The 14228-nt window shown below is 43.1% G+C and overlaps 1 protein-coding gene across 1 annotated transcript in view; it reads right to left on the bottom strand.

The window, feature by feature from the left end:
• MED6 (mediator complex subunit 6) overlaps positions 1-14021 on the bottom strand; it is a 40813-nt gene extending 26792 nt beyond the window's left edge. Inside the window, exons 1-5 of the mRNA XM_073610431.1 lie at positions 13870-14021; positions 13495-13654; positions 9057-9148; positions 7472-7554; positions 5365-5473 (exon numbers count right to left, since the gene is read on the bottom strand). Of these exons, the coding sequence (XP_073466532.1) occupies positions 5365-5473; positions 7472-7554; positions 9057-9148; positions 13495-13654; positions 13870-13891 (466 nt within the window). The 5' untranslated portion in view covers positions 13892-14021. The remainder of the gene's footprint in view (positions 1-5364; positions 5474-7471; positions 7555-9056; positions 9149-13494; positions 13655-13869) is intronic.
• Positions 14022-14228: the final 207 nt, after the last annotated feature.

Below are 14228 nucleotides of genomic sequence, written 5' to 3'. Positions count from 1 at the left end.
AATGTAACAGGCTACTGCGATTACTGCACATCAGTGCTGTTTACACAAATGTATGCATGTTATTGCAAATGAGGTGAAACTGTCAATATGAAAGAGAGACAAATAATTCCACAGTAGTGCACCAATTAATCTACAAATCTCTTAAATATTAACATTGTGACATAATCAACATAAAAAAACAAAAAAAAAACAAAACACACACACACACACACAAACATAAAAGTGTGCATATAGCATATCCAAAAAAACCTTAGTTAGACTTACTCGTCTCGTAGGAGTAACATCCAATGGGGTTCTGTTGCTAGGTTCAGGAGTGTTGAGAACCAAATCCTCTTGGGCCAAAAGAGAGCCACCAGTAATAGATTTGTGTTGAAACTTTTTGAGGACTAACGGTATTAAACGGGAAGGGGGGGGAAGGCATAGCACAAATGGAAGTCCCACGGCTGAGCCAGAGCATCCAAAACTCTTGCCTGAGCCCGTCTGCTCAGGGAAAAGTAAGTTGGAGAGTTTTGCGTTTGAGTGGATCGCAAAAACAGGTCGATCTGAGGACTGCCCCACCTGCTTATCACCGTCTGGAAAACTTCCGAGTTTAGACTCCACTGTGATTCCGAAACTGTTCTCCTACTCAGAAAGTCGGCCATCAGATTTAAGCTTCCTTTCAGGTGTATGGCTGACAGGGACCCCAGATTCTTCTCTGCCCAGATTAAGATCTCCCGAGCCAAGGACAGGAGAACCCTGCTCTTGGTACCTCCCTGCTTTGCTACATAGACGACTGCCGTGGCATTGTCGCACAAGGCCTGAACGTGTTGGCCCCTGATCTCTTCCTGAAACCAGAGAATCCCCATCCAAATTGCTTTCAGCTCCCTCCAATTGGATGATCTTTTTGCATCTGAACATGTCCAGATTCCCCAGGCAAAACGATCTTCCAGATGAGCCCCCACCCCCAGGAGCTTGCATCTGTTAACCTTTTTGTGGTAGGAAATACCCAAAGTAGGCCCTCGCTTAGGTAACCGGTTCCTCCACCACCATAGCTTTGTCCTCACTTGTGTCCGAATCACAAACCCTCTTTTAAGGGTTCTTCGTGCCTCCAATTTTGGAGAATCACTTACTGCAGATCCCTTGGGTGAAGACGGGCCCATTGAACAGCCAGAATGGAGGATGTTAGAAGACCCAAAGTCGACATTGCTGACTGCACTGTTACTGGCGAGCTTTTCTGGATCTGTTTTATTGCCCCCAGGATCCTTTTTCTCTTCCGGCAAGAAGATCCTTTGTTGGACAGAGTCGATGCTGTACCCCAAAAATGTTATCACTTGGGAAGGGACTAAGTTTGACTTCTCCTCGATCCAACCTAGGTCTTGCAAGTGGTATTTTGTTCTGTTCAGATTCGCCAGCAGCTGATCTTTTGAGCTGGCGAATAGAAGCAGATCGTCCAGGTATGGAACTATTGTGATTCCCTGTATCCTCAGAGGCACCAAGGCTTCCGCCGTGACTTTGGGGAAGATCCTCGGAGCCAAGGACAGACCAAAAGGCAGGGCTCTGAACTGATGGGCTATCCTGCCCTCTGAGCCGACTGCCAGACGCAAGAATTTCTGGGATGCTACTGCTATTGGAATGTGCAGGTAAGCATCCCTGAGGTCGATGGAAGCCATAAAACGCCCCTCGTAAGTAGTTTTCTAATGGAGTAGATCGTATCCATGCGGAACCTTTTGTAACGAATGGACCAATTCAGGAGTTTCAAGTTCAAAATTAAGCAAAATTTTCCTGAGAGTTTTTTTTATTAGAAAAATGTGACAATAAAACCCTAGACCTTCCTCCTCCTTGAGGTACTGGAATAATGACTCCCTTATGCCTCAGCTCTTCTAAAAGGGATGTCAGGGCTAGGGCCTTGTCCCGTGCTCTGGGTCACAAAGAAGTGGTTTAGAGATCTCTCTGAAAACTCCAGCCCGTACCCCTGGGAGATGACATTCAGGACAAACGGACTGGAGGTTACTGCCCGCCACTGAGGGAAGAAGGCTAGAAGTCTCCCTCCCACAACAGGACCACCGTCACTGGCTTTTAGCTGGCTGTTCAGGATGTCTGAACAGAACAGCCGCCCTACCTCTTCCCCTCTATGTACCCCAGGGCTTCTTATATTCTGTTTCCTTGGGGGCCTGGGTTTGCTGAAGAGGACGAAAATTCTTTTTGATTAAAGGCGTCTTGTTCTTTGCCGGAAAAGCCCTTTTCTTGTCTGCGGTCCTATCTAAAATGGCCTCTAAGTCAGGGCCAAAAAGTAAATCCCATTAAAGTGGAGTCCACAGAGCTTCACTTTAGAAGCGGAGACCAAGTTTTTAACCAGAGCGCCCTTCGCTGAATTTACTAGGTCTGAAGTCCTAGACATTCTGATTGATTCCACTAAGGCATCCGCTAAATATCCCACTGCCTTCAACAGTACTGGGATGGTATCCAACAGATCCTCTTGAGAGGTACCTCCCTCGATGTGCTGCTTCACCTGCTCTAGCCAGTGCTCCAAGTTTCTGGCAACCACGGTTGAAGCCATCCTTCAGGATGCCCATGTCCTCAAATGCAAAGTCAGTGTTGCGAGAAATCTGGGAAAATGCCACATCTAATTTAGGCCTTTTGTTCCATACATGCGCTTCATCTTCGTCAAAAGAAAACCTAAGCTTAAAGCGGTTGTATACCCACACAGTTTTAAAAAAATAAAAACCTGCAAGGCAAAGGCATAATGAGCTAGTATGCATGGTGTAGGAGGGCTGCCTTAAAAAGGAATTATTCAGTGTTTCCTGGGAAGTTGGGTTGAGCTACTCTCTCTCCAGGCGTTGTCCTGAAAGACGCTCTGAGAAATATATGCTACAACATATGCAACTTAAAGAAGTCCAGCCAAAGCTCTTTTCTCTGCCGACGTCGTGGATATCAGTCCAGGTACCATGTCATCCCGACAATGGAAGTCTGGATCCGCCAGATGCCTGGACTGACACCCGTCTCAGTCTCAGAGCATGCCACTGAGAGCCTGAAATGACCCGCTCCACCCCCTCCACAGCCCAGCGCTCCAATGAGCGAGCAGGGAGAAGAGCAGAGAGCTGTGACTGACAGTCCACAGCCCTCTGCTCACGGAGCTGTGAAAACCGAGTGATCGGCGGTATTCAATCGCTTGGTTTTCAGTGCAGAGGCACTGGGGGACAGACGCAGCATCGGACCCATGCTGCATCAACCCAAGTATAAATAAAAAAATTTAAAAAAAACGAAACCCACATTTTTCTTTTAAAGTGATGATAAAAAAATAGTATGAAACAAAATCTCATTGATCCATCAAAATTCTTCACCAAAGTGATGTCTACCACTTCCTCTCCTTAATAAAGCTCACCAGATGCTGTTGCCATTCACTCTTGTGTCTGGCAAAATATCGCCTTATTACATTTTATTGAAGAGCCACTTAAACACGCCAATCGCCATCTAGATCAATAAAGACACTCTCCACATGTGGGGATAGAAATTGAGACAGAGCCTCCAATAGTGTAAAACACCTTAAGGTAATCGGTTTATTAAAAGTAATGCACTTCCAATATAAAAGATTCAAATTGCCTTGTAAAAATTCCACACATGCCAGGTGACTCAGTGTTGCGATCTCCTCATAGCTTCCTAAGAAAGCTATGAGGAGATTGTAACACTGAGTCACCTGGCATGTTTGGAATTTTTACAAGGCAATTTTAACAAACTTTTAACAAACCGATTACCTTAAATTGGAGCTCCGCCTGGGTAAAAAAAAAAATTAAAAAAGTCAGCAGCTACAAATACTGCAGCTGCTGACCTAATATAAGGACACTTACCTGCCCAGGGAGCCCGCGATGTCGGCACCCGAAGCCGACCCGTCCCTTTGACTCCGGGTGCAGAAATCCTTAATAAGGGAAACAAGAAGTGAAGCCTTATGGCTGTTGCTTACTGCGCAAGTCTCGATGCGCTTTCTGAATGGCCCCGCTGTCTTCTGGGACCTGTGTGTCTCCCAGAAGGCAGCCGGGGGGTTGGGAGTTGGGGCCAGACATTGCGTAGTTCGCCGCAGAAGATTGCGGCAAACTTTCCCCGGAAGTGGGAGCAGATACCCAGATTTGACCGGTATCCGCCCCCCCTGAAAGGTGCCAAAATGTGGCACTGGAGGGGGGGGGGATCCGATCCGCGGAAGGTCCATTTCAGGGTAGAACTCCGCTTTAAGGTGTCTTTACACTATCGGAGGCGCTGTCTCAATTTCTATCCCCACATATGGAGAGTGTCTTTATCGATCTGGATGGAGATTGGCGCGTTTAACTACTTGCCTACTGGGCCATTTCTGACACTTCGCTCCTACATGTAAAAATCATCATTTTTTTTTCTAGAAAATTACTCAGAACCCCCAAACACACACAAATTATATATTTAGCAGAGACCCTAGGGAATAAAATGGTGGTTGTTGCAACTTTTCATCTTGCACGGTATTTGCGCAGCAATTTTTCAAATGCATTTTTTTTTTTTTTTTTTTAAATAAACTGTTTCGTGCATTAAAAAAAAAAAAAAAAAAAAAAAAAAAAACACACACACCAGTAAAGTTAGCCCATTTTTTTTTTATATAATGTGAAAGATGATGCTACGTTGAGTAAATAAGATACCTAACATGTCACACTTTAAAATTGCGTAAACTTGTGAAATGGCACCAAACTTCGATACTTCAAAATCTCCACAGGCTTTAAAATTTTTTTACAGTTTAGAGTTACAGAGGAGGTATTGTGGTAGAATTATTGCCCTCGCTCTAATGCTCATGGAAATACCTTACATGTGTGGTTTGAATGCCGTTTACATGTGGGCGTGTGCACATTGTTTACACTTGTGATATTATATTGCACATGTTATGATTTATTTCATTTTAAACTGTACCAATTATTGCACAATTGCACTTTTATACAATTTTTGGATGTATGCACATCACATGTGTTGTGTGATTCGCATGAATTGCACTTTTTGCCCTAGCACTGCACTTTTATTTAAACATTTTTCTTTGTGCCCGATATCTGGGTTATAGTGCTCAGCTGCTGGCTATTTTATGTACTAAGCGTGGATATCTCTTTACACTTGTTACTATTTAGGAAATTTGTAGATTAATTAGTGCGCTACTGTGGAATTATTTGTCTCTTTTTCACATTGACAGTTGTTTCACCTCCATTACATGTTTATTGAATATTAAGTGGCTGCACAAACAGGCGTTTTTCATTAGCGCAATGCGCACACATATATATGCATGTTATTACTGAAAGGCAAGAAAGTGTTCCTTTTCTACATATTTGTAAGAAACCAGAAAGTTTGTATTACAAGGCAGAAAAATGAATTGGAATAGTAGCGTACCTCGCTCTTCCTGGTCTTTGAAATGCCACCAGTAGCCTTTAGAAGGATGATAGCGGCAGTAAGACATGGCTTCATCAAATGCAGACTGGATCCCGTGAACTGCAGTCAGCTGAAAGATCAACATGGACCTTAGTTTACAGATTAAATACTAAACTTACAATCATAGATTAAATAACATCATATACGACACAACGTTATATTTTTAATCTCAAGACCTTGGGGAGTCATGCTACTAAAATCACTTAAAGCTTGGTTTTGCCTTTGTAACATTTTATGACGAATCTGCTGTACATTTAAAAAAACCTTGCACAGAGACCTAAAGAGTGTGCCATTGCGGGCCTCCTTTAGAAATGCTAGTTGCCTGGCTGTCTCTGGCTACATGTATGTAGATTGGACAGTCAAAATGTATGATGTGTATACTTGTTCAGGCTCAGTGACTCAAAGTATCAAAGCCACTTGTACACCACTTGTCAGATATCACTGACTGCTTTCTGTAGAGAAAGCAGCCCTGACTGTGCCTGGCATTGGTACTAGAATATCCTTTGGGGGAAAAAAAAAAACCGTATGCAGGAAAATCTGAAGATATCAGAATCAGATACAGGATCTGAAAAAAAATTCAGAAAAAAAACAAACAAAAAAAAAAACTTTATTATTATTTAGTTGTAAATTAAATTTACAACTAGCGGGGGTGATCAAGAAGGTTACGTACCGAATTATTTAAGCACATGAAAAGAAGCCATGATGACTCACAATAACTAGAGTCTGAAAGACTTCCAACCTAAGTTTTGAAGCAGTAAAAATCAGATGAACTGATATTAAGATAAATAAATACTAACAGCAATCCTGGCCCATACCCACACTAAATTCCTCCTCTTACTCCCGACCGCCACACTTTGATGATTCTCTATTGTCCATTTGAATATATAGTGGCTTGATGCCTTGGGCCCCTCCCTCGCCTCCCCCCATGTCCTCTCCTTATAGCCTTCCACCCCCCTTCCCTTCCTCTCATCACCTTTTTTTCTTTGTGTCTTTTCATTGTTCTTGTAGCTCCAATGTCCTCTTGTGTTTTGAACTGTGTTTTGCAATCTGTTTTGGGGTGCCATTAATTTAACATGGACACCGGTGGCAGATCGCATGAACGGAGTGCAATTTCAGTGCAGTGCAGGAAACACTTAGGATTCGCAGTAAATCCCACACCGCAGATGTGTGAACCAAGCCTAATTAATCCTTTTTGGTTCTCATATCTATGCCCATTAGCTAAACATGGAAGACTAGCAGGACCTTGGTCTACAGATCCATCCATGTACCTATATGTTTATGCTCTTGAATCTAAAATGGCACCCCTAATTTATATCAGGGTGTACAACTTGGTACTGTTGTTATATTATTGCTACTTCCATGTAAAGGTCACATCCATTTTATATGTCAGTGTTGACAAGGCTACTTTGGTTTATAGCTTAAAAGTAGAAGTCCAGTCTGAGCTTTTTAGGCTGGACTTCTCCTATGGGTTACAGGAGTGCAATTAGTTTTGGATTCCTGTGACCCATTTTCAGCGCAGAGCGGTTTGAAGTACGCTCTCCGCTGACATCACTGGAATCAGTCCCGACACCGCGTCATCCCGACATAGGAAGTCTGGATCCACCAGCTGCCTGGACTGATGACCGTCTCAGCCTCTCAGCAAGCTGCGACAGCCACCCCTCCACAGCTTAGCGCTCCAATGAGTGTGGAGGAGCAGAGCAGAAGAGATGCTGACAGACAGGCAGCATCTCTCCACTCGGGGAGGTGAGAGAACTGAGCCATTGGCAACGTTCGGTGGCTTGGTTCTCTGCGAAGAGACGGCAGGGACAGATGCAGCATCTTTCTGATGCTGCATCCACCTAGGTAAGTATAATAAACTAAAAAAAAAAAAAAAAAAAAAAGGTATAGGCAAACACACACTTGTGTGTGAGAAGCCTGTACAAAGCAGACAGTAGGACAGGAGCTGTGGTTGTCTGCATGTTTCTGCACATCCAGGAGTCACCTGCAGTTAGGGATAGATGTCCAACCCTTTTTATTAACAGTATGAGGAGCATGAGGGCTAAACGATGAAATATAACATAGATCTTACTAATCTGGAATTGATAACTGATCCCAAATCTGGAGCCTGGTAGATTACTCCTGCGATGATGTAATAATCAGCCAGCGGTATAGCTGTAAACAGAATGATAGATTATCTTGATAATACAGGAAACAAAACGAATTCATGTATTAGCACACATGCATAAATCCACTACTGCTGTCATTTTAATAAACTATTAGTGGATAATGCCCTACAGCAAAGACTTCCAGTGTTTGATTAGTAGTGCCATTATTACAACCACCGAACTGTCAGATTAACATCTATATAAATAAAATACTGGCTACACTGCTATATTACTGTGTTAGGGCTGGTTCACACCACAATTTCTGGTTACGAATGCATTTCTGCATATAATTTAATGCATGCCAGGGTGTTTTTTGCCCTGTTTTTTTCTTTATCTCAATTCAGGACATGTGCGTTCCAGTGCATTTTTTATGTATTTTGCAGCGTTCCATACAGAAAAAATGTTCTACTTTTGACTGGAATGCACTGCGTTGGTGTGAACTAAAACCACTGGAATTTTTAATGTAAATGTAATGTAAAACGCACCGGACTGAATCTGGTGTGAACCAGCCCTTAGCTGTAATGGATATCAATTACATCAGGGGTCCCCAACCCCAGGGCCATAGACCGGTGCCAATTCCCAGGCTGCACAGCATAAGATGAGCGACGCACAGGGTTATCACAGACCGTGGTTGTCGCTCACCTCCTGCTGTGCAGCCATGCCTGTTTTGTCCTCTCCTGGCTCCTCCGCCCACCCAGCTGACAATGTCATCCAATCAGTAGGGCAGGGGGGAGGCAGGAGCTGCAGATCAGAATGGAGAGCTCCTCCCGCCCCCTGTCCTGCTGATAGGATGACATCGTAAGGGCGGGCAGGGGAGCTGGGAGACGACGCACGGAATGTTTACAGCCTCTGCCGTGCAAAAAGGGACGAGTCCTGTGCTAGGGAGGCAGACATTAGAATAGGGAAGTCTCATATTAGAGAGGAAAGGGGGGGAGGGGGCTGGCATACTGCAGGGGCACTGTGATGGAAGAGGCTGTAATTGCTAGGGGCACTGTACTATAAAGGGGGCTGCACCATAAAGGGATACTTTAATCATTACACTGCCCCCTGTGCATCATAGCCCCCTTCTTTACACTACAGTGCCCCCTTTATACAGCAGTTCCTGTTACATTAATGTAAAGGGGTACTGGGATGTAAAGGAGAACTGAGGACACTGGTATAAACGAGGGACTGTGTTGTAAAGGGGGGCTGAGGACAGACTCCGTGAATAGCCCCCCCTCCCCCGGAGAACTGGCTGCCACAAAACCGGTTCCTGTTGACAAAAAGGTTAGGGACTGCTGACTTACATGACTTGTATGCCCACAAAATCACACTTTATCCAGCCCAATCAAGTATTCCTCATGTCATGAAAGATGAACCCAGAATTGGGCTGCAACACCTTCACCTTTCTCTCTTCCCGGTTTTACAGATTAGCCATTTAAAAGTATAAATTTGGCCTTCCTAAAATGACGAAGTAACATTAAATGAATGTTGTAAGAAGCCAACCCATGTAGAGCATGCTGTACTCACCCTGTGTGGGAGTCTGCCTCTGTTGTTTTCTGATGATGAACAATATAGGCTCTTGTGCGTGTAACAAAATATATTCCACACCAGTCATCTGACTAAAACACACACAAAAAAAAAGAAAAAAAGAAACAGAAGCAACATGGATCAAAAATATATGCAACTTCATCAGAGGCATCCAACACTCGAAAACTGTATGCTTGCACAATAAGGATTTTGGGGCCCCATTGTGGAAAGCACCCCAACACAAACCCTGCATTGCGATGCGCTAAGGTGAGAAAGAGGGTCCATGTGAATTTTTAGGTCTGTTGCTATGTTTTTACAGACCATACATAATGATTGGACAATGCATGCAAATACAGCAGTAGTCTAAATGGGCCCATCACAACTCAGCAAATGGGATTTGCATTTCTCACTTTGCAACTGTCGACATCATAACATCATCATAAAATAAATTAAAGCCAAACTCTAGACAATATCTCATTTCATCTTGAATAGGGCAGGGAAGGGTTAAAGCGTCTGTCAGGTTTTTATTGCAGGCTGTGTACCTATTGGGGAGGTTTCCTTTCACTCCCCTTCAGGAAAGGAAGAGATAGGAAATCTCCATAATGGGGACAAAGACAAAACATATGTTTAGTAGAGTTAGACCTTCATCCTTTTTTTTTTTTTTTTAACTGCTGTCCTTGCCTTCCTGTGCCAGTGACCCCCACACCTCCAATTTATTGAATGGGCATCATGGTACCAGAAGTGAGGCAAACTTTCTCTAACACGTCACAGAAAAGGATAGGAAACTGACAGAAACAGAAGTTCTTCCCTGTCCCCACCCTATAAAAAAACATTGGCCAAAACAAATTGACTATAACAAGGTATTCAGAAAAGGCAGTGTGTATTCCACTATGCAGTGATTACTATAGTGGTGCTGACTACTACATTGATTCTCTGCTTCCCCAGTGATCACACAGGTATATTTTCATTAGTCCAAGCAGGACCAATGCAACTATGCAATAGAAATCATACCTGGAGTTCAGGTTTAAAGTTGAACTTAATCCATTATAACATCTTATGGCCTTCTGATTCTATCCCCCTTCATCTTACAGAACTGGGAAAAGGTTCTATATTTCTGCATGGTACATCACTCTTTGTGCTGCAAAGCACACCTCCTCCTTCCAACCTTGTGTTTGGGGGGGGGGGTTTATGTACTTGGGTGTAAAGAGACTGTCATCGTGGACCTGGAAGCGATCTCATACACGTCGCTTCAGGGTCAGGAACAAGATGGGGAGGAGAGCGTACTTGTACTCCACAGCCAGCAGCTGGGCAAGCCAAGTGTGGGGTACATAGTGGGGGTAGTGGGGGGCACTTTACCCGCGTGTATGGAAGCAATCGGGCGGTAGCGGAGCCACTCAAATGCTTCCACCTGACAACTACCTTCTTGATGCCTGCAACTGCATGTCACGGGTGTTGGGCTATACAAATTGTGCATTCCTGCAACAAAGAATGGGCTGACAAAAGCCCAGGCACCAGGATGCAATTTCTAGTCACCATGGTAACCTGGGATTTGTTGAGACAAACCATTTACCAGTAATGGGGTGCTTATAATCATCAGCCTTTATGTATGTAAAACATTTATCCAAAAAGGAAAAAAAAAAACAGCTGTAACTGCTTATAAAATCTTAGCTGGAATTTCAATTTGTTACTGTATCTAAATCTGCTAGTTCATCTAACACTCCCCTCCCCCAAGACTGAATGCTGCTGTCTAAAAGGTGCCCCCGTGCTCATTTATCCTAAGTGGGGGCACTCTAAGGCCTCCCTCACATGGCTGTAAAAATGTTACTGTTTTTACACATGTAATGTCTAGGAGAAAAACTCCTGCGCAATGATTGGTAAAATACTTGCATATAGATGCACTTAAATGTGTAAAGACACATATGCATGCATAACTTGTTCTTATGAAAATTTATTTTTCCCCTTTGTTTAGATTTGATTTGCGTGAAATGCATATACATGTGTTTATACGCATAAGCTCATAAAGCACATTTACTTAGACACAGATTTTTGGATTTTGTGTTAGGGATCTGAAGGAGGCTCATGTTTACACACCCGTGTAAATGGCTTTTCTCTCCTACATGTAAAAATCATCATTTTTTTGCAATAAAATTAATCAGAACCTCCAAATATTACATATATTTTTAAGCAGAGGCCCTAGAGAATAAAATGATGGGTGTTGCAATTTTTTTTATGTCGCAACACCCATAAAAAAAAAAAAAAAAAAAAAAAAAAAAAAAACACACTTTAAAGCGGAGTTTCAATAAAAAAATAAAAGTCAGCAGCTACAAATACTGCAGCTGGTAACTTTTAATAATCGGACACTTACCTTTCCCTGGGTCCAGAGATGCAAGGGAACGAAGCCCCCCTCGTCTCCCCCTCCTCTTTGCCTGGCCAGTCACAATGCCCGCGCCGCAATCATCTGGGACCTGTGACGTGTCCCAGATTCCCAGATGATTGCCGAGAGGGAGGGGGGAGAGGTGATCAACCTTCCGGTGCCAGAGCCCTGGGAGGAAGTGGGAGCTGGAACCCTCTAAAAAGAGGGTTTCTGCTCCCCCCCCCCCCAACCAAAAAAAAATTACATGCCAAATGTGGCATGTCAGGAGGTCACCTTCTCTTAAAGCGGAAGTTCCATTTTTGGTTGGAATGCCGCTTTAATTAATTTTAATGCAAAAAAAAACCAAAAAAAAAAACCACAATATAACCAAAATTTTGGTAGAACATAAAAGATGATGTTACGCTGAGTAAATAGATAACCAACATGTCACGCTTTAAAATTGTGTACACTTGTGGAATGGTGCCAAACTACGGTACTTAAATATCTCCATAGGTGACGCTTTAAATTTTTTTACAGGTTATCAGAGTTACACAGGTGGTCTAGCTCTAGAATTATTGCTCTTGCTAGAACATTCACGGCGATACCTCACATGTGTGGTGCGATCACCGTTTACATATGAGAGCGCGACCTACGTATGCGTTCGCTTCTGTGCGCTAGCTAAACAATTTATTATTAGTAATTTTTTCTATCGCTTTTTTTTCCTATCACAAGAAATATAAACATCCCTTGTGATAGAAATAAGGCATAAAAAAAAAAAAAATGGCAGTGTTTATATCTGTCAATGCCGGAGTGATGTCGTTCCGGCCTCCCATGAGCATAGAGATGGCTATGGACGATCTATTTCATGGCCGGCTATATGGTAATCTAGCAGAAGCACTGGATCGCATACTGAGCTCCCCGATCACACAAGAGCCCAGAGAGGTGCTGGCAGGATGTCCCCTCTCGCTGCCTGTAAAAGTCATCCAGCGGCTAATCAGCCACTAGTACGGCTTTTACAAAAAAAAAAAAAAAAAAAAAAAAAAAAAAAAAAAAAAAAAAGGGGAAGAAGGAATTTCTGGCTGAAAGAAAAAAAAAAGAAAAATGATACCAGGATGCCTGTAGCTGCAGGCATCATCCCAGTATACTTACTTCAACCTAAGGACATCCTACGGTCGGGAAGTGTTTAAAAACAATGCAACTCCATAGCAGTCTGTTTGTTGGGACTGGTGGACCCTTTGGCACCCAAAAAGGTGATCTGTATGCTACTTACCCTGCTTCTGTATTATGCATGTAAAATAATCATTCTGCCATTGAAGAAACCGGTGGCCCCTACCATTGTGGCTTGGAAGGTGTTAATAAATAATACCTTCTCGCTGTACAAAGCTACGTAACTTAGTAGAGGGGTACCAACTAAATTTTTTAAAGGTGTGGGGGCGGTTGGATGAATGATAATTCTAACGCTTTGGATTAACTGCTTATTAGTAAAAGTTTGTACTGTAGACAAAATGCTAACTATATGCAGGCCTTGATGAGCACCTGGCCCAATACCTAATGATATCCCAGGGGGTATGCGATTTGACTCTATAAATGTGTGCTTTATTTTACTTAGTTACCTCTATACAAGAAACTGGTCACCGGTATGGACTGGAGCGGCATTGTTCACCGGTGCTGGAGTATTGTAGTGCTGACTGTTGACTCTTTTTTAATGTTTGTAACTTTATCATGAAAGTTTCAATTAAAAAAAAAAAAAAAAAGGGGGGGGGTGATGAAACAATGCAAGCAGATCCGTAATTTGAAAAAACACCTATATGTGTTGTTTTTTTTACAGCCAAGTGAATGAAGCCTTATACAGGAGGTGATTAACTTGCCAGATCACCAGGAGAAAAAGCAAATGAAAAAAACGAATGCAGCCACCAAATCTAATGACTGGAATGCTGCAATATAATGCATTTTTGGATTTAATACCTACCTTTGTATATTTGAAAATAATCCCAGGTAGACATTCATGCTTATAAAGGTGACCAGGTTATAATATAGAGGGCATTGAATACACATCTGACCCCAAATCCTACACAGCCAGCTTACTTCAGATGGTCCAGGGTTAACCTCTGCATCTTCACCACCTCATTGTTACACGTGCGGTCATAGAAGGGGTTGCTTCTTTCGGAGAAGTAGTCCAGGACGGTGACATTGTTCAGTATGGGGATCCAGGCGCTGTCCACCCAGGAGATGCCCAGCAAATTATCTACAAATGGAAATCACAAATATCAGAGTATTTACATCACAGAGAATGTGGAAGTGACAGTCATTACCTGTGTATGTCTTATGGGGGCTTTCCATCTCAGGGGGGGCTCACTGCTCCCAGCACAGGACACACCATGCCTTCCCTAACCTGTACACCGCTAATAATAGAAATATACAATGTATTATCGGCGTTATTACCAGAAACACAATGCCCACCTCTTATGTCCACAGCGGCCATGCTGAAACACACAAATCATACAACTTCCGGATACCGGACTACAACAGAAACCTACAGTAGTCTTTTTCCGGTGAGTATGCGGTCATTTTGTCGGCGATCTTTTGTCACCATTAAGTAAGCGTCAATCTCGTTCCTTATTGGCTGGCTGAGTAACGAGTAGCAGACGGAAACTAGAGCAGTGTTGCACCTCTAGTGCTTGAGTGCACACCAATCACAACAGGCGCCACGAGTTTAGGATAACAAGATAATAGAAGTTGAGCGCCCTCTGCAGTGCGGAGGATGCATGCATGGTGATTATAGAACGCAAATCTTTCCAGCTCGGAGTTATTCCTAGCGA

The sequence above is a fragment of the Aquarana catesbeiana genome, linkage group LG13 (genome assembly GCF_042186555.1).
Source record: "Aquarana catesbeiana isolate 2022-GZ linkage group LG13, ASM4218655v1, whole genome shotgun sequence".
Classification (NCBI taxonomy): Eukaryota; Metazoa; Chordata; class Amphibia; order Anura; family Ranidae; genus Aquarana; species Aquarana catesbeiana.
The sequence above is the reverse complement of the archived record's forward strand: the minus strand, read 5'-3'. Positions and strand labels throughout refer to the sequence as shown.